Source organism: Gopherus evgoodei, chromosome 18 (assembly GCF_007399415.2).
Source record: "Gopherus evgoodei ecotype Sinaloan lineage chromosome 18, rGopEvg1_v1.p, whole genome shotgun sequence".
Taxonomy (NCBI): Eukaryota; Metazoa; Chordata; order Testudines; family Testudinidae; genus Gopherus; species Gopherus evgoodei.
The window spans coordinates 17,898,439-17,919,748 of NC_044339.1; the positions used below are offsets into that span (position 1 = coordinate 17,898,439).

Below are 21,310 nucleotides of genomic sequence, written 5' to 3' on the forward strand. Positions count from 1 at the left end.
AGGCCCTAATGGGTGGTTAAGCATGCAGAGTTTCTTGATACATTGCAATAATTACCCTTGCTTGGCACTTGTATAGGTCCCTTCTAACTTCTACTCATTACATTACAGAAGAGCAGCTTTCGCTATGACATTTGCACCTATCCTTTCCACTTGAGCTATCGTTCTCGGTGCTCCGTCCCTCTCCTCATAAAACACCTTGGTATAAAGTATACCCTGTCCGGTGACAGATAAGCTATTGATTCTGATAATTACTGGGGCAAAGTGCTGCACTATCTCTTCATGCCCTACAGTAAAGCCTTTGATGGTCTTTAGAGGCCTCTACAGCCTCCATCAGCGTAGTCAGTGTGTGCCATGGGGAAAGGGCTGTCTCCTGTTCACCCCAAATGTGGACATTTTTGAGTTCTTTGAAAGAAGGAAAAAAGTCATTCTCCTTCTGAAGCCTCTAGCAACACATATGAGGTTCACTGACTTGCGTTAATCCAGAGAAGCGAGGAGAAGAAAAGCTGATAATCCAGTTTGGCTTTCCAGAGCATTAATGGTCTAACCTAAAAGAGCCTTGTTTCCCCCCCATCCCCTTTGAATCTTGGCTTCTTTGAGTCAAAGTCAAAACATGACCATTGAGTAAAACTCTTATTACTGGAGCTCCTGCACCAATCCAGACGGCTGGGGGAATAGATGTTTAAATACACAAGAGCAGTTAGGCTCCCGCTCAGATTGACTTTCAATAGCAGTTAAGCACCTAATGCCTCGCTATCTTTTATGCCTCTGAAAATCTGCCCCATGAATGACAAATAAAAGTGTTGCACAAGAAACGCCTCTGTGACTCTGGGTGGCCTGAATGTTACACAAGTACAGGTGTCTTTACTTCTGCATTGGGTGCAACATTTGAAGATTTTTCTTAACTTGGAAAGAATCATATCTTTGTTCCATTGCTTATCAAACAGACAAAAAGCTTGTTCCCGATTCTTTTTTATATTTTTATTGATTTTATTTATTTGTTCCCGATTCTTTTTTATATTTTTATTGATTTTATTTATTCTCTCCTTTCAAACCATACCAAAATATTCCTAATTTTATTTCTTCTTTACAAACTTTGTTACAAAGTGCAGTGCATGCTGGAGTACCCTAGTGTGCTACCAGACAAGTTGAGGACTGCAAATCAGTCTTGCCTCTGAACTTTCATGCATTTTATGCCAGAAACTTCTAACAGCTTAATGTTTTCTCCTGATCTTGCCCTAAATTATGGGAGTGAGTTTAGCTGAGACTTGCCAACATTTGGAAATAGTTTTAGTATTGCAAACCTAGGGGTGGTTCTGTTCTATTCCACTTATCACAGTGGTTCTCTGATGTGGTTTCTCTTCTATTCAAATCTGCAGACATCAGAGAGGGGGGGATAAACGTTTGTCTTCTAAGCTTCAATTACGTACAGTATGTTACATAGTATTGGACCACTAGACTTTAGGCTCCAGACTTGCAAATACCTAAGCAACATGAGACGTTTTACTGGGACTGCTCACATGCTAAAAGTTGACTAATTTGTGTAAGTGTTTGCAGGATCTGGGTTCTAGACTTGAAGTGCTTTTTGGGCAAGGACTGTCTTCACTCTGGGCCTCGTGCAGTACTGGGCATTCAGTCAACATTTTAATACTTTCACCCTAACTATAAAGTGTTCCACGAACTCCTATTTTTCAAATCTGCATGAAAACAGATGTGGGGTTTTGATTTTTCTTACTGCTTTTTCTTGTTTTCTATCCTGTATAGGTTCTTATAGGTGCTCGTCACTGTAGTATCTGAGTGCCTTCCAATCAGGGCATCAAGCAGCGTGGCTCGCATGTGTCCCGTGTTTTGTTCTCTCCTCCTCTGCCCAGCCGGAGAAGAGGGTGCAGTTGAGGTTTTTTGTTTTTTATGGTTTGGATGTTTTTAAAATATATATTACACACCTTGCTCTGTTTGTTAGAGAAGGGAGCTCAAGGAAAAGTGCGAAGCACAGCACTGTGTAGAAGGAGGACCGGTTTGGATCCTTAGTCCCTGGGACAGTTCAGGCTAAAGTCTTGGGCTGGCTCCTGAGAAAGCTCTGTCTCCTGCACAAATAACCTTTTTTACCCCAATGGTAGAAAGTTCCAGTGCGCTTGAGGAGCGGATCTGTCGACCACAATCTTCATCCTGGAGCTTTAGTTGATCTTTTAGATACCCTGGGCCCAGGCCATTGAGCACCTTGAACTGGATTAAATATTCTCGGAGAAGCCAGCTTGTGCTGCTTTTTGCTATCTGACTGTCACAGCTGTAAGCAGACAAAGTTTAATGATCCTCCCTTGAATAGTTCAGCAGCAGATGGGAGTGCTTTATTGTCTGCTGGAGTTCAGAGCTCGGAGCTGTAACCAGAGCATTCAGAGAGAGGCAACTGCATCTTTATCTTCAATTTTTATTTTTTTTAAGTTGGCACATTAGAAACTCACCCCCTCGCAGACTTAGCCACTGCTTCGTATTGCTGTTTTTTATGAATAAATCTCTCTCATTTTTATCTACTAACTTACCTTAACATTGGGCTCAGATGGCCCGTTAACATGAAATGAGCCTGAGAATATTGGCATCTGACTCACAGCAGTGCAGAGAGTGATGCATGTTGGGATTTTTTTTTAAATCTTACGGAAGTATATGATGCATAATGAGAATGAGCGTGGTGGCAGTATTAGTACTGTGGTGAGCTGCGAACAATTACCAAGCTCTAGTAATAATCACTTGAGCATCAAACTGACTCACAGCTTTCGCTGCTCGGTTCCTAATGATGGGATGCAGGAGGTAGCAGTAGAGCAAAGTTGATTTGTTGCTTTTTCGAAGAGCAGCACATTTAGGGAGGTGGAGGGAACTGTTTTGGAATGCTTTGTTCAGCTGTGCATCTCTCTGGCTATCGTACAAGGCACTTAGCATTACACAGAAGATAACTTCAGACTCTTTTATAAGAATATAGCCTCTGAGGCCGCCTTCATCTTAGCAGATGGTCCTTTCAAAAAATAAATAAATAAATTGAATCCAGTGTGTGTTTCTAATCACCTTTGTGCTGTTAATTTTTAATGCCTCCTCTCTATAGTGAAAAACAGTTTATTTCTAAAGCAATTTGTACACTAAGGACTTTTGTGAATTATTTATTGGGTTCCAGAATATTTGCTATATTCTGAGTGGCCAAGTTGGGTAATTAAATTTTTTTCCCTTTAGTTAATTGGGCTCTGGGTAGGCAGGATGCTAATTCAGCCACTTCCCAGGAAGCAAATTTATTTCTAACTGGGGATGCTGCTGCCCAAAACTTCTGACGTTGCAGTGAGAAATGGGGGGATGGGGGGGGTTTCTTTTTGCCAAAGAAGCAGTTGGAAGTTTAAAGGTCAGCTCTCAGCTGGTTGGTGTAAATCTGTGTAGCTCCACTGATGGTAACAGTTTTGTCAGTTTTATATCTGCTGATCATTTGACCTAAAGGTTGAAATTCCCCCCTGTGCAGAGTCAGCAGAAGGCCTGGACATCAAAAAAGTCCAACTTAAGTGGTGCCTAGACCTTGTGCTGACCTGCGCTGCAGTGGATTCCACCTTAGACATGTAGGTGGAGCTTTTCAGAGGCACAGCTGGGAGCTGTCGTCCAGAAGGGATCCCTGTGAACATCTGGTCTGACTTCCTGTGCTACTGAGGCCAAAGAACCTCCCATTTTGACTTCCTGGGGCATTTGAGTGCCTAACTGCAGATTGTGCCTTTCACAATTTTGAAGAATTTCAGTCTTGTGTCTAACTCAGGCTGTCTTTTATTTTTCTCTCTCCAGTGGAAAGATGTATGAGCTCTATGCAAGCTGGTACCCAGATGATCAAACTCCGGGGCAGTTCCAAAGGACTAGTCCGGTTCTATTACCTTGATGAGCACAAGTCGTGTATTCGCTGGAGACCATCGCGAAAGAATGAGAAAGCCAAAAGTAAGTGCCGGCCATCCAGGCCTTTCTGCTGAGAATGAGAGGTTTGCATTGGTACCGAACAGCCGACATGAGGGGTTCGGTAACATGGAAGATGACCAAGGCAAATCCTGTGGCTGGATTGACAGGACTGTGCCTGACTTGTATGAATGTTGTTAACACTTCTGCTAGTTGAGGGCTAAAATAACCCGACACTTGGAGATGAGCTCCAAGCAAATTCTGTGTGAATAACCCCAGATTTAGGAGTGTCTGCAGTTGGAGGTTTGGGTCTTCACTAAAAATGTCTGTGGGAGAAGGAAGGGATATTCCCCTCCACCTCCATATCCCATACAGCACGGCTCACTAGCTGTATTTATGGTTGAAGCAACGTTCCTCTGAAGCACCTGCTAGTGGTCATTGCTGGAGGCAGGATCTGAGGTCACATGGACCAGTTGTGTGATGGGTTGAGGCTGCTCTTGTAGGGTTTATCATTCACCAGAAAGACAGGGATTATTGGTTTGCAAATAAAGATCCCCAGTCCTGCAACCAGGCCTATGGGGACAAAACCCCATTAGAGTCCATCAGGATCCATTCAGACACAGGGTTCTACCCTCGCAGATCCTGCTGTGTGTTCTGGCTCTAAGGGCTGATATGTCTCTGCATTCAGCTACATGTTGTGTTTTATTACAGTCATGCTGAAAGCCCCCTCACTGAAATCGAGGCTCAGTTGTGCTAGATGCTGGAGAAAAAGATAGTGAGAGGTTCCCTGCCACAAGGGGCTTGCAATTGAAATAGACAAGACGAAGGTTGGGAAGGGAAGCACAGGGGACTTGCTCAAGGTCTCCCAGCCAGTCAGTGCAGAGTCAGTAACAGAGCTCAGTTCCCCTGAGTCCTGGGCCAGTGCCCTACCCACTAGACTACGCTGCATCTCATTTTTGGCCCCACCCCATCTCCCAGTGGCCTAAGGATAAGAGGGGTTTCCTGTCGGGACTTTCATTCTTTAACGGGGGCTGCTTTGTAATATTTTCCCCAAATATGTGTGCATGTGTGCGTTTGTGTTTTTTTCAGTGTCTCTTTTCACCAGATGGTGGCTGATCCACTCCAATGAAAGCATAAATGATTGAAAAGCAATGATTGCTTCACAGACACAAGTTGTAACCTGCAAGAAAACAGGGACTTCAATTATTTGTTTAACAAGAGCTACTTAATGAGATGTGTGAAACTGTGCTGGCAAGGAAACACTGCAGAGAGGTGTCTGACAACCATCATGTCGAGGGGAGGAGCAGGGAGACGGGGAGCTTGGGGACCAAATTAACCTTATTGTTTCCCCTTTTATAACTACAAATATGAATGTCAATGTTGGCACAGTCTGCATCTCTGCATGTGACCAGTTTGTTGGCACGTAAAGATGCACAGGGAGGACACCTGGTCTGAGAGGGGTGCTTGCATAGTGGTTAGGGACACAGTGGACTAGGATGTAGAAGATCTAGGTTCAATTCTTGGCTCTGCAATAAACTTGCTTTGTGACCTCTGACAAGTCATTTAATCTCTCTGTGTTTCAGGTTTTCCATCTGTGAAATGGGAATAATAATACTTCCTTTGTCTGTTTTAGCATAGATTTTTCAAAAGTGCCCACCATCTCTGGGAGAGGTTTATGAGCATTTGAAAGTGCGGCCCCTTTCCAGTTTTGACTAGCGTACCGAGCCACCTGGATAATGTCCAACGTATTAAATTTTTGCCCCATTTTGTAAAATGACTGCACATAAATAGACAGCTCTGGAATATTAAAGGCTGTGATTGGCGTTTACGTTGTCCTTGGCGTGAGTTGTGCTGTCAGCAAGCACAGAAAGCTCATAAGCTGGATGTTAAGTCTTTTTTTTTGCATTTCCTGTTTTGACATTTGCTTTGTCTAATGCTATTTGAGCTGTGTGTGTGTCTGTGACTGTTCCATACCCCCTTGCTAAATAACAGTAAGTCCAGAGGGCAGTGATATAACAAAACACAAATTTGGTGTTTTCTGCTTAGTTTAATTTCAAATGAAGAAATTCTGCCTGGGACTGGAGTCTGTGTTGGATTTTAAATGTTCTCCTTATGTCAGTTTGAGCTAAACTGCTTTCCCCCTAGAAACAGTTAATGGTGCAGTTTGGATTTTTGCCCTGCTGCAACACTTTTCCTTTTTAAAATCTTTTAAACTTCTGGCATGTGTAGATCTGTGTAATGTATACACTCTAGCTGCACAGTACACATACCATAGCAGACAGATGTCTGCTTCTAGGGAGAGCCACGCTTCTTGTAATCTCAGGAGGACACTGTAATCTGCAAAATTACATTCTGTGCTGGGGTTTATTTTATTGTTAAAATTTCTCTTCTTGATGCTCCGGATCTAGGATCTTTAGAAGGGAAACAAATTGTTCAAATAATTCTGGGATGTGCTGGCTCTGAGTGCATGTGGATGCTAGACGCTGGTTCATTACACGGAAGGGCATTCTATAGCTTTTCAAGATTTGTATATTCAAGGGGAAGAGGAATGCGGGTTGACAAACGTTACCAATATCTTGGTAATTTACTCCCAAACCTAGATGTAGGAAGGAACCTGGTAGCTAGAGATGTTAATGTTCAGTTGGATCAAGTCCTGCAAAGGCAAGAATTCGTTCCTGAGTAAGTGGCACTAGGATATAGGAAAGGCAGTGTGGTTCAGTGGATAGTCAGAGAGTCAGGGTTCCTGGGTTCTGATCCTGGCTCTGCCACTGAGCTATTGTGTGACCTGGGCAAGTTACTTCACCTCTCTGTTTTGTCTCCCTTTGCCTGTCTTGTCTGTCTAGATCATAACTCCTCAGTGCAGAGACTGTCTCTCTGTCTATGTACAGTGCCAAGCTCAATGGATCCCACTCGAGGGCTCTAAGCACTATCGTCATTAGAGATGTTCTACTGATACTGTGTTTAATCTTAGCCAAGAAGATTTACAGGATGCTTCACAACAGACTAGGATGTGCCTCTTCTGTTGCTGCCTGTGTCCCTTGTTGGCTGAGCTTGCAAAGGCCTTAAACCCAACTCAGCAGCATTTCTCTATTTATAATATTAGAGAGACAAGGTGGGTGAGGTAATATCTTTTACTGGACCAACTTCTGCTGGTTAACAAGACAGGCTTTCGAGGCACACAGAGCTCTTCTTCGGGTCTGGGAAAGGTCCTCCCAGCGTCACAGCAAAATGCAAGGGGGAACAGATTGTTCAGTATTTGCATTTTCTTGTGACACTGAGAGGACCTTTCCCAGACCTGAAGAAGAGCTCTGGGCTTGTCTACATTTACAGCGCTGCAGCTGAACCGGTGGAGCTGCGCCGCTGTAGCACTTAATGAAGACACTACTACGTGGACGGTGTTGCTTCTCTCTTCAGTGTAGGCCCTGGCTCTTGAGGTGGTGAAGCCCTCCTGCCGACCTATTGATCCATTCCAAACCTCACAGCATGTTCTAGGTATCAGTGGCTAGAACCCTACTGATTTGGAGAAAGGGAGAGAAATGGGGACAGTAGGACACCTCTGCCAGCTCTTTCCACAGCCACAGCCTCAGGCCTCAAGCATCTCTGCAACTGTGTTTGTAGATCAAACAACTAGTTGATGAGTTCCCATTAATGACCCCCAGCATAACAAGACCCCATCTCCTCTCTGCTCATCCTTCCCTAGAGGTCAACATGCTGACACCCTAAATGACTTAGGTCAGAATGCAGTGTAACTGCCCCTATATTTCCCTTCAGTAAAGGCACCCACTCCTAGGCTTCTGCAACCCTGCCATCACTTCTCTCTTGGGTGGAGACGCACATCTCTCCCTTCTGACTGGGGTATCTCCAGGCTGAGGTGTTCCCGGCCTGTACTGTGGTGTTCCCAGCAAAGACAGGCTTCCCAAGCAGGCCTGCCTGCTTTTTCTCCAGAGATGGTCAACAGTATGAAGTGCCCAGAGCTATAGATACCACACAGCTCTTTTTATGCAAGCCTAGTTTATTCTTAAGGTAAAAGCGCTACAGAGAAGAAGCATTAAAATAATAAAAGATGCCGCTACACTGCACTTCGAGGGAGGAGATGGAGCTCAAGCCAACACTCCAAGATCTGACATTTGGGGAATCCCGCCTCAAAACTTTGCAGCTTGGGTCTATCTCTGTGAAGGACAGGAATGAAGAAATCCCATGTGCTGTGGAAACAGCAAAAAGGAAACCAAGTAGCAAGACTGGCTAAATTTGGGTGGATCTACGTAAATAGCATCCAGCTGCATTTCATGATAAACTGTAAAATATACTGTGTGTGTTTAGAAAGCCTGTCTATTTCCATATGCCTGTGTAAATGCTGGTGAGGACATGGCGGGGACTGGCTGGCTGCATGTGCTTCTGACTCCTTCATAGACAATGTGTAGGCTCTCTTTACAATGGATTGGGTATAGGGAAACCACTGTAATGTGCAAACTGTGTTTGATTTTATATCTAGCTGGAGAATATAGAAACCTGAATATGTCCACAAAGAATAGTGGGAAAGAGTCACTAACAATTGAATGTCAATACAGACAGGTTACAAAAGCTTAAAGGAAAGGCACGAGAGTACTGGAAACTAAACTGTGTGTCATAAGAGCCTGTTGTATTAATATGCAGATTATCTCGTGCCCCTTCACCTTCTCAGACTAAAATAAGATCTGGCTGCTTGTCTGAGCACATTTTCTTACAAATCATTCCCCCACGCCTCGCCCCCCAGTGTCAAAGCTCTCATTTGTTAAGTCCTTGGCCAAGTGGTAATGCTCAGCAATGAGGATAAAGAGGGTGATTTGTTTTTCTAGGACAAAAAAAAGGATCCTTTTCCATCCAAGAGTCTGATTGTAACTAACACACACTAATAATCTTCCACTGACCATTTGTAACAAGCCACTTGCCTCTCTTGTTCTTCTAGTCTCCATTGACTCCATGCAGGAGGTGTGTGAGGGGAAGCAGTCGGAGATCTTCCAGCGCTACGCCGATGGCAGCTTCGACCCCAACTGCTGCTTCAGCATCTACTATGGAGACCACATGGAGTCTCTCGACCTGGTGTCCTCCAGCGGGGAGGAGGCGCGCACCTGGATCACGGGGCTCAAGTACCTGATGGCAGGGATCAGCGATGAAGACAGCCTGTCAAAACGGCAGAGGACCAGAGACCAATATCCTTCTGTGCTGTGGGGGAGGGTGTCTAGCGGGGGGGGGGGGGGGGGGGGGGGGCGGTATCACTCCTAAAGGGATTTGTGAAGCTGTCCTTAGTGCTTATTTCACTGGCAGCAAGTGTGAGGCATAGAGTTGCACAATGGGTCCTATCACATGCGCCTGTTCCAAAGGGCCCTACACACCTGAGTATGGGGTGCAGCGTTCCATGCTCTGTTTCATCCCAGAGGAGATTTCTCCCTTCTGCGCACTCCCATTTGGACCCCCTCCTCCAGTTCAGCCCACACACCCGCTCTCCTGTTTTCTGTTTTTCACTCACGCACATCCTGAAAAAGCCAGAGGGATATTTTCAAAGGCACAAATTAGGTGCATGACTCCCATTGATGTTCAGTGGGAGATGGGCTCCTACCTGCCCTTTGTGTCTTTGACAATACCCTTAGCGGGTAGTTTTCAGCCTTCTGAGCTGAGAATAATGGGCAAATGAGTGAGAGAGGCTGGGGGGTGGAAAAAGTGGGTGCTGTGTCTTATCACCAGTTGTCATCCTGCAGGAAAGTCTCAACAGCTGACACTTTGCATGTCAAAAGTCCTTCAAGAGGATTAGAGGCCTGTGCTAGGCATATGGTGGAGGGAGAATGGAATTTAAAAAAATTAAAGGCCACATTCTGCCTTCAATTAGACCCTGTGCAGCCTTATTCATCTCTGCAGGTTGCAGAATTCAACCCTAATTTCATATTTGTTCAGAGCTTAAAGCCATTTCTCATTGTGTATTTGTGGGTAAATAGCCAGTGCTGCTGCTGAGAAGATTCACATGAGCAGGATTTTAATAGGCATCATTTAAAGCTCACGCGCAGGCAGACCAAAATCCTCTTCCCACACCTTAACATCAGGGACAGGAGGAAATTGTCTGCATGGACAAAACTACATCAAACCCCAAATTAGGCAGTAAGATCCTGGCCCTGGGCTGCTGCTGAGATGCTAAAGGCACCATCGATATCTGCTTATTGCAATACCTGGATCACTCCGCCATGCTGGTCTATTGCAGAGTGTCTACTGTGATCACCACCGTAAGACCGAATTTACTGCTAGTGACCACAGAGTGAGATCTCTCCGAGATGCCATCATTTTCTTTCCCTGTCCTTAGACTAGGAAACAGATTATAGACTTGCCAAATATTGTCTCTTTGGTGATGGCCACTGTACGGTATCTCTGATGTTAACTCTGGCAGGTAGGAAGCCTTTGCTGCTTCTTAGATCCTATTCTGTAAAGGAAAGCCTGTCCCCTACTATTGCACGTAGCCAGCTATTATTTCCCTTTATGGGGGAATGTTCTTGTGCTGGTCAGAAGAAAAGGGCATTGGGGTCCCTTTAGCTAACAGCTCAAGGCAGCGTTAGGTTGAGCAGTCTGAGATCCTAGCCTGGGAAAGAGGCACCATAACAAGGTATGTGACAAACTGTCAGCCTTCAGGAAGGCTGCAAAGAACTTCAGCTCTTTTTGGGACCAATAAGCTGTTTAACGAGTGCCAGCGAGGAAAAGTGCTGGGAACCTGTTGAAAGCTTGTGTACAGCACCTGAGGTGCCTTTGCATCATTTGGATTAGGGGGGTTTTATATCCGGCTTAGGCTTTCAGAACTCCCAGTGACAAATCTAGTTCATGGGCAATAGAGCTGCTTTATTGTTTTTCTAGTTAAACTATCTTAGGTTAGATATTAAGAAAATCTTTCTAACTGTAAGTGCAGTTAAGCTCCTGAAAAAGCTTCCAAGGGAAGCTGTGGAATCCCTGTCAATGGAGATTTTTAAGAACAGGTTAGACAAACACCTGTTGGGATGGTCTAGGTTTACCTGGTCCTGCCTCAGCACAGGGGGTCAGACTTCATGACCTCTTGAGATCCCTTTCAGCTATATTTCTTTGATTTTTATGTGTGGTTTATAGTTTCAGTAGGAAGTCCACTAATGTGTAGTGCTGCCACTGTAGCACCTGCAGAGTTGACACTTTCTACGGTGACGAAGGGGGTCTTTCCACCACTCTAGTAGATGTACCATCTTGAGAGGTGGTAGTTAGGTCAACAGAACATTTTAGTGGTCAATGGAAATATCAAGTATCAACATCTCTCAGGGGTATGAATTAGGTCCACGAACATTTTAGATATAGAACAGGCCCAAATAATGTTCAGTAAGGTCCCTTGATGCTCCATTGCCTTTCTTAACTCCAGTTAAATGTGGTTGAAGCAAACCTTTGATGAGGCCGATAAGAATGGTGATGGCAGTTTGAGTATTAACGAGGTGCTCCAGCTGATGCACAAACTGAATGTGAACCTCCCCCGACAGAAAGTCAAGCAAATGTTTAAGGTAAGAAGTGAGAATGATTATTTCTAAGGGGGAAGGGGCTGAGCTGCAGAGATCTAATGTGCAACACGACAGGAGAGAGAGTAAATGCTTCGCTAGCAAATTCCTTTTTGTACCCTCACTGGATGCCGCATTGTGCGTTTCAGCAAGTCAGAACTCTGGAAACAAAGAGGTCATGAGTAAATTCTTAGCTGCAAAGGGAAAAGATACTTGCACCAAGTTGCTTCTGGAGTTTTACAGTGTAAGGACAAGAAAAGTGCATCTGTCTCTCTCAGCTTCCATGCCCTACCCTCCTATGCTTGGGGCCAGATTTCCATACCCTTACTTGCATTGAACCATGCCTTCCTCATTGGAGGAATCTCAATCTCCATCATTGGAGATTTTTAAGAGCAGGTTAGACAAACACCTGTCAGGAACGGTCTAGATAATACTTAGCCCTGCCATGACTGCAGGAGACTGGATTAGATGACCTATCGAAGTCCCTTCCAGTCTTATGATTCCTCTAACTCCAGAAGTAATGAACTTGTTGGGACCACTCATGGAGTAGGATGATACCCTTTCTCTCACAGAGTATCAAAATTTGACCAGTATTGTTATAAACCTGGTCTTCTATGGTCATTGATTATCCGTGATCATTTCCAGCTGTGGAGTGAAATGGGCATTCTTCCACGTGCAATGGACTGCTCCTTTGGTGATGGTGACTAGGTGGACTGTGCTCGCAAACCACGTGCTTCTTCCAAAAGCCAGCTGCTGCCTCTCACCAAGTAACTTCTGTGAGCAGAACTATTGCTCTACAAATAACTGGGGTGCCATTCCCAAGATTGAAAGGAAGAAATTACTCCGAAGGAGTACTATGGGAGGGAAATGTAGATACAAACTTAAAGATCCTATGGATTGACTGAGAAACACCTTAATTAGCAAAACCTGGATTTAGGTCCAATGACTTTGAAAGTTACCCACTCTGAGGGACTCAGTTTCCAGTGACCTGATCTGTAGCTAATTCCCCATTTCACCAACCTAATTGTCCTAATTTTAATGGTCTAGCAAAGTGCTGTTGCTTAATAGAGTGAAGTGACTCATGCATGATGCCAGGCTGTTGGCAAACAGGGAAGTCATTGCATTGCTGTGGACAGCTGCTTGGGGTGATTACTGTGTGCAACAGTGGGGCTGTGGCTTCACTTTCCTTCTCTGTCACTCCCTTTCCTCCCTCTTCACTGTCCCTCATCTTCTTTAAGTTTGGCCTAGAATTAGGTCCCATGAGTTGTTAAGAAGTTATCTCCCTCTTGACTCCAGGGATCTCTCTTGGCATTTCCTCCTTTCTCCAAAGTGCTCTGACTGTTCTTTCAAATGATGTCTTAATCCTCCTGCCAGATCTCTGTTGAGTAATTATGACGGCCACGCTCCCTTTCGCACAGCACTCTGTGAATTGCACTGCTTCTAGTGGGTAAATTATGGGATGCCCAGTAAAGTGCCCAGCCTTTCTCCTCCTACAGGCTGGGTGCTTAGCCCAGAATATGTTGCTTATAGTCAGTGGAGAAGGAAAAGATCTGTGGCTGGGCTTGAAGTTGATCTTTGTTTAAATGTCCACTTGAGTTGGGCTAAAATACCCTTGTAGAGGTTCCGGCTATGGGGAGCAATGAGTGAGGTGAAAGGAATTGATTGTCTGTGAGGAGAGGGAGAGTGTGCATAAGAGAGATTGGGAATGTGATTGGCTTAATACAGGGGATAAATGGCTGTCCAAATTCCTGCTATTTTTATCCTGCTGTTGAAAATACGCCCATAAGCTGCCAGGCAGTAAACCCAGAAGCCCACTAATGGGACCCTCTTTTTGTATGTGCAAGATTGGGTGAGAAGGGGTTAGTCTCCTTAGGAGCTGAATTGTGGTCCTCGTGGTGAATTCTGTGTATGTGGGCAGCTACTTGGTGTGGTGGTGAACCTATTAAGCTAGTTTTTAATTAAAATTCAGACTAGACATCACCCCAGGGACTATAGTAGAGTAGAAACTTTTTTTTTCTTTTTTTTTGAAGAGGTGGCATTGGTGTTTTTTCAGGAGCCCTGAATCTGAGATCTACTGTCTAGTTCTGTTGGGCTGTGCCTGTTCTGACCATCATCCTGGGACTTGTGCACTAACCTGTCTTGTAGAATATGGACCAAATTCATTTTGGAAACTGTAGCTTGACTGTAATAATTTCCCTTTAAAAAGCCTCAAAGCATGCCAAGACATTAACAGAAAACATAGCTTACATCCTAAATTAAGTCCTCACTTAACAGATGGCTGCTGGAAAAATAAAACCAGTTAGGAAACTTGACTACAATAAGATCTTTGTTCATTGGAATGAGATGTTGCTGACCTCTGGGTCTCGCATATTTTGTTTAAAATCTACTCTGCTGGTAAGATGCAGAGGATTCCTCCAAAACTTCTCTGATCAAGGAAGGACATTTGTAAGGTGCATGTGTTTTAGCATCACATCCTGTCCTGGGGTCAGGTCCTCAGGTGGTGTTACTGTCCTAGTTCCATTGACATCAGCTGAGGATCTGTCCTCTGAAGCCTTCGTAGTGGAGAACTTAACAAGTCATATCTCCCATTTATACAGCAGCACTGTAAAAAATGGTTTCTTAAAGTCTGGTTTGGTGATAGACTTCTCTGCAGAGAAGTGTAAAGTCTGGTTCTTTTATATCCAAAGACATTCACTGGCAAAAAAAAAAAAATTTGAAGCCCACTCAATATCAGATAACTTTCTGCTAAATTGCTTTATCACGGTTTCTTGTTGAGGCAGCCAGATATCAAAGATAACATTGCTAGATGTGGCCAAAGCATGTGTCTGTATGACTATTGCAGAGAAATTTTTCTTGACAAACCTGTTGATCTGAAGTCCAGTCACTGACTTGGTCTCCTCCAATCACACCTGCTACTATCTCTGTTTTTGTTGGAGTGTTGTATCAAGTATGCAGATACCCATATATGTCATGTTGACACAGCTACAACAACACTGCATACATGTCTGTTGCAATGCAGATAGCTACTCCTTTGCAATTAGTTCTGCTGTTGTCCTTGACCCAGTTTATTGTCTAATTGAATAGGAGAGGATTAAAGATACATCTTTGCCTCCACCAATGATCAAAAAGCTGATTTGCATGGTACCCTGATGGGAATTAAGTCAGTGTGGTGTTTTTATAATAGGCAAATAACTACAGCCTTTGCTGTATGCCATGTGCCTCACTCAGAAACATGCCAACAGTAGCAGAATTTTAAAGAGGCGGCCTTGCTGTTGTTGATGTGCTGGAAATTGGAGAGAAGGGACGTTTTAAAAAAATCTAAATGGTGGGATTTCAAAGGAGCGAGGCACTCAGTTCCCAATGACCCTCTGAGATTTTGGACACCTCAGTCTTTAATGTTGTTACCCTCAGAACACCCAAGTGGGGTAGGGCAGTGCTATTATCCTCATTTTACACCTGTCCAAGGTCACATGGGAAATCTGTGGCAGAGCAGGGAATTGAACCAGGTCTACCAAGTTCTAGATTAGTGCCCTAACCACTAGACCATCCTTCCTCTCTTACTGTTTGTCCAGGTAGTGTCTCCAGCTCTTGTGCAGACTTGTACAGCTCTTGTACAGACTGCAACCGGTTTAAGACTCAGTGGTGAAAGATTTCTCTCCAAGTCCATCCCTTCATCTTCCAAGAGTTTTTCTATCCAGCCTTCTGGACTCTCTGTGCTTGTGTTGGTCCAATAGGACTGGAATGAATCTGCCTTGACATAGTGAGCCTCTCCTCTTGCTCTGTAGCTAGACAAACAAGGAATCTTGGAGTCATTGCCAGTGTTAAACTGCTTTTGACCTGTATATGTAATCAGTTGGGTGAAAACCATTCCAAACTGCAGTCAGGGGAAATGCAGCTGAGGCACAGTGCGGTTTGAACTGCTACCAGATTCCTTTGAAATCCTAGTGTGGTGGTCACTGTGCCATGAGACCTTCCTTGACTGAGCTCTGATGCTTTGCGTCTCAGTTGGGAGGAGCCCAAAAATGATCTTCCTGTAACCATTCAGTGCCAATCTCTGTAGTCCAATGTTCCCTGGCATGTTGTCTAGGGACTTCTGTAACTGGGGCTTCTGTGTTCTCTGACCAGCTCTACCACTGACCCACTGCATGTCTGTGGGTGAAATACAACCCTGTGCAGAGGACTAGACACTGCTTAAATCCTATTGGCAGGACTTGAGTGGTGCATAGGTTCGCTGTCTGGGCAGTGCATGGAGATCCTCGAATGAAAGGCACTAGGAACATTAACAACTAGTTGTAACATTGCCCTAGGGTGGGAGCAGAGTTAGATTTTCCCTTGCAATGCAGACCCTGTGTGAATAGGTATCTTCACGGATAGCCCTTACTGCCCCTGCTTGAGCTGCCTGTTTGTTGTTACTCACAGGCCTGGTCTACACTGGGGGAGGGGAGTGTCGATCTAAGATACACAACTTCAGCTACGAGAATAGTGTAGCTGAAGTCGATGTATCTTAGAGCGAATTAGAATTACTTACTTCGCGTCCTCGTGGCATTGGATCAACGGCCGTGGCTCCCCTGTTGACTTTGCTTCCGCTTCTCGCCGAGCTGGAGTTCAGCAGTCGACGGGAGAGTGACTGGGGATCGATTACACGTGATAAATCAATCCCCGATAGATGGATCGCTTCCCCCTGATCTGGCGGGTAGTGGAGACTACCCTAACTGCTGGTGTGACCCAGCAGAAATCAAGTCAATCAATCTGTTTTAGACATCCCAGCCAGAACAAAAACACCCCTGCCCAGCTGGGTTTCCCAGCCCTCGGTACCCGTGTGCGTGCCATTCTGGATTCCTCTCCTTCTGCTCTTCGCTAGAGTGCCCATGCAACTGGGGAGGGAAAGGAAGGCAAAGTTAACCCCTTGCTGACTGGAAGGCAGCATTACCCTCACACCCACCACAAGCAGCCTTTGAGGATTTATGGCTTATGATTTTGGTTTTTCCCTTGAGTTTTATAGGAAAAGGAGGAGGGGAGGCAGGGGCAAGGTGGTACTTTGGAAATGATCTGGGGAGAGAAGACGCCACCTCTGAATTCCTTCCCCTGCCTCCTTACTGTGGTAGAAGATTTATTCTGGTGCCTCTGGGCAGAAAATATTTTTAGCCTGCAACTTTTCCTGCTGTGTTTTCTTCATCCTGCTGACAGCTGATGCTAAAGCCTGCCCTGCTGTCTCTTGTGTCCAGTGTAGATTCCTCTATGGATATACAATGGTAGGATTTGCTCAACTGGAGCATGAAAAACAGAATGGTTCTGTGGCTTTCAGGAGCGCAGGGACGGGGTGAGGGACGGAGAAGCTATTGCAGAGGCTGAGAAACCTCCAGCAACTGCAAAATACAGGTTACCCTAGCATATACATAGGCATATATTGTACCTATAAACTTCAGTGTCTCTGGTGTCTTGCAGGTATAGAAATTGCTGCACTGATAACAGCTCACAGCTAAAAGATGGAAAAACCAGGACAGGAGCTGCTTATAGTGATGTCTTTCAACTGTAAACCTCCCACACCCAGCAAGTTTGTCTGTGTTACTGAATGAAGTCTAGGATGAATAAAATAGGAGGGATTTTAAAACTCTGGGCTGAGACTTTTTTCCAAAGGTGCCCAGGAGAATTGGGCACTCTGTTCCCCTGGTCAGCTTTGGCCATCATAGCCCTGATATTTATAACCGTCTGCGCTGTTTCAGATGAATCAAACACACGTGCAAATTGAAACTTAGTAGGTTTGTTCTGGGACTTGTGCACTAGTGCAAAGTCTGGGCTCACAGCACTACAGGGGATACCTCTCAACTGAGAAATAAGCTTGAGCTGCATGGAAACCCTGGCAACCTAGTTAGGTTGTGGCCAGCCCTGCACATTAGCGTAAAGGTTTTCCCCATCCTCCCCACACAGTATTCCTGACACACTTGCATCCATATCCTTGCAGTGTCTGAGCACTAAGAGGGTCTGTAGCACCTCTGGGGGTGCTGGGCTCCTGAGCGGGTGTGGTAGGGCTTCTGACCCTAACACATGCCACAGAAGGCCATTAAATGCCATTAAATGCCACCTGGGGCCTGAATTCCTCGTGAGCAGCTTTACATTTAGCTTAAAGCAAGTGTGCTGAGTCCACTTGAGCACATGGGTGCGCACATGCATCTAGTTACCCCACCTTTAGCCCAATGGTCCCATACACTTCAGTGCATTTACTCCCATTTGAGGGCAGATGCCAGGCTAAAAAGCTTTGTAGAAACATGTACGTGTCCGCGCACACAAGAGGCCCTTGTCAAAAGCTTGTTGGAGAACAAAGCCTTGGCAGTGGGAAGATAATACTCATACATCTATTAATATGCATTTCACCTGGCAACACTATAATCTGCTGATACCTGTGTTATTCGACCCTGTGCACCATCTACTTCTGCTCCATTGAGAATCCTGTCCTTTCATCAATTGTGCTGGATTGTAATGAGGCTTTTTGGGAAGGGGGGAGATGGTGTCTCTGTACCTGGCAGAACATTTTAATAATGTTTTAATAAAACTTCTTTGTGATGCCAGCAAATACCACGCTCACAAATGCAGCACTGTGGAAAATGAAATTTCAGAAACTCATTAAAATTAGTGGATTAAAGGGAGTCGCTTTCTAGGGTAACTCATTCAGATTGATGGGAGCCAAAGGGTAGAGACTGGTAAAACCTCTGTGACTAGAGTACGGGTTTCTATTAGTAGCATGCTAGACTCTTGTCTTAATAGTTTCAGATGTATGGCAATAATTATATATGCCAGGCACTTTAGAAATCCTGTTAAGGGAGGAAAAAATGGATGTGCCTTTTCCATATGAAAGTGTATAAATGAGAGCAGCCTGGTCTGAATTGTGGATGTAATTGATGTTCTGTGATATAAAATTCCTGATATTAAGCAGCCTTGAATTGCCTAATCAAAGCAGAAATCTCTGTCTTGGCTAACGAAAGAACTAAACAGAATGTTGGTAAAACTAACATTGTACATCATACATGGGGTTTGAAGGCAGTCCCCTTGGGTTCAGTTTTTCTAGTTAATATCTTTTCACTGACTCAGATGAATGCCCGCTTTTATTAAAGTGGTGTGTTTTAATTCTACCCGGAACTTTATTTTTAAAGGAGATTAGTGTTGTATGTTTGCTGCACCTCCCCTCCATTCATTCATGGTGGGAGGAGGGAAGAGTGCAGTTTTATTATTAGCAAGGTTTTGCTTACAAGTACATTCAGATAAGTTTCACTGGGCTCCTTTAAGTTCAGTGTCTCTGCATTGATTGACCTGTTTTACACTGGCACCTAATTCTATTAACCATTTCAGAGCCTACACAAAATTTGGCTTCAGTGTTGTGGTTGCTACAATTCAAGAGTTGGTAAAGTGTCAGCTGCTAAATAGAAATCTAACATCCAGGGCAAGCAAGAGTTAGAAAGTGTATGTGGATTCCTCGGGGACTGAGAATAGACTAGGAAGCTGATAATGTATCACTGATAACATATTGAGAGTCTCTCTCTGGGTAAACCAAGGATTTTCAGTTTTGCCCTGTTCTTGGAGAGCTAGCTGTGCATGGGTACTTAACCCTGGGACTTCTAAATGGAATTTGTGCTGTTAGTTCAGTGCTGTTGTCTGTGGTCTTGGTGTGTTATGTTCCCTGAGACCTTTCCCAACTAACTGATAAAACTGCAGCCTTCCTGGCACCAGGCCAAGGGAATGCAGCGAAGAAGTGTTATCTGGACTGTACAAGAAGCCTGAAACTTTCGGTCTCTGATTTGTAATGTGCTTAGGCTTGTCTACAGCAAAAATGTGCAAAGCAACTGGCTTACAACTCAATTGCTGGAAAACAAAGTGGGGGATGTGGGAGGAGCTCAAACAGGTCTGTGGGATCTTCAGTCCTGATACTATGCTAGAGACGTACATCCTGGCTTGATAATGCAGCAGTTTAATTCCAAAGGACAATGCCTGAAAGGGATGGGTAAGCTCTGTATGGTAAATGAGCACAGGTGTCTGACACTGGGAAAGAATGTATGCAATGTTGTTGTAGCTGTGTCAGTCCCAGGATATGAGAGAGACCAGGTGGGTGAGGTAATATCTTTTATTGAACCAACTTCTGTTGGTGAGAGAGACAAGCTGCCCAGCTACACAGAGCTCCCTTCAGGAAAGGAGTCAGTTAGCACCACCCTAGCAAGATAATTACTGAGCAATTTTGATTCTCATCTCTCCCGCTCTCTCCCTCTCTCATGCCTCTGCAACAAGACACATTTCCCATTTTGTCAAGTCAAGGAGTTAATTCTCCATCCTCGCTGACAGGCACGTCCATAAGAATGGGACCAAGTGAGACTAAGGATGGGAGGTGCTGATTCAGAGCTATCCTAAAAGATCAGCACATGCGGCATCTGGCTGGATAGTGCGTTGTTCTGCCTGCCATCTGCCAAACTGCCAGCTGCATTTTCTCATAGTCTGGAATGGAGGCATCTGGAGTTGTTGTAACCTAAGGGTATGACCACGCCACAGTGAGGAGGTGTGTAGACATACCCAGATCTAGCTCCAGTAACAATAGCAATGAAGCCACAACAGCATAGGTGGCTCCCTGCACCATGGCTACATACTTAAGCAGTAGTTGTACTGTTATTGTTAGTTCAGGTAGGTGGCGTTAACCTACCCGTGCTGCAGTCACACTGCCTGATTGCAGTGTAGGCATACCCGAAGTAGCTCAGCATTCCCAGACTTGTCTGACTGATCAAGTTTGATGATGCTGGACTAGCTGTTTCCTAAACCATCTACAGGACCCTTCTCCATTTGAATGCTTGGTGAGGTCTGACCTGACCGCTGCGCCTTTGGTGGGAGATGTTCATTGGACTGAGATCTTCCATAAGAGTGTTTTTTGAGGGGCCCATGCTCAGCAAACAAAATTCAGTTCTGAGTTTGGATTTTGAACACTCTTAAGCTTTTGATGGGTTCTGGTCTCTGAATTTTATGATTCAGGCTGATGTCTGAGTGTTTTGCCTTCCAACGTTTCTCAAAGTTCGTCTATGGCTGATAGTGGTCCTGATTTTTACAGACACTGCAGCAGAGGTGTGCACCAGCTGACTCAGATCAGCAGTACCACTAATGTATTCTGCAGCTGTCTTATCTTTTCCCCTGGCATCATCAGTATGTATGCCTTACTGGAGACTTCGGAGCTCATTCCAAAGCATCATCCAGATACAATCAGATAATGTGTCTTCAGACAAAGCAACTGAACCCTAAGGCCTTCAAGGGGCTCTTTTTAATCCTTATGATTTACTAGTTGGTTTTTTTTCCCCTTCTCTCCTCTCCTCTTCGTAACGGCTGCTCAACTTGAATTGAAACTTCAGTGTTGATGTGGTGGACTCTAGACAGAAGCACTGAACTGCATTAGGATTACTCTCGCTGTTCAGGAGATCTGCTGCTGTCTGTTCTGGATGAATGGCTTTTTTTCATTATACCCCAAAGTTGTCTTATGCCATTGTATTGACTTTACTCTGCCTTATCTGCCCTGCTCATTAAACAGAGCTCGTTTTGCATATTTCATATGCCTGCATTGTACAAAGTATTTTTCCCTCCATCTGCCCATCATAGACTGTTCAGAATTAATTTTTAGAGAGGGATTACCTGAGGGAAGGGTGGACCATTTGTTCTGAATAATCTTTTTAAAGCTATGCCATTGGTATTGCTCAGCCCAGCAGCTCTGGGAGATTTGATTAGTCCTTTTCATTAGGCACAAAACCTTATGTCTCACATCAGCTGTTCTTTTTTATGAGACACTTTATGGCAGTGGAGCTCTCCTTTATTCAGTTTGTGAACGTGAGGGGTCTTTTCACAGCTAGCTCCCATAAACTGAC

General features: G+C 44.6%; 1 protein-coding gene across 6 annotated transcripts in view; it reads left to right on the forward strand.

Moving 5' to 3' along the window:
- Positions 1–21,310, forward strand: part of PLCH2 (phospholipase C eta 2) — a 323,217-nt gene that overhangs the window by 219,815 nt on the left and 82,092 nt on the right. For all 6 annotated transcript variants that reach the window (XM_030537215.1, XM_030537214.1, XM_030537218.1 and 3 more), the window contains 3 exons: positions 3,802–3,948; positions 8,849–9,092; positions 11,306–11,435. In XM_030537215.1, coding sequence (XP_030393075.1) covers positions 3,802–3,948; positions 8,849–9,092; positions 11,306–11,435 — 521 coding nt within the window. The remainder of the gene's footprint in view (positions 1–3,801; positions 3,949–8,848; positions 9,093–11,305; positions 11,436–21,310) is intronic.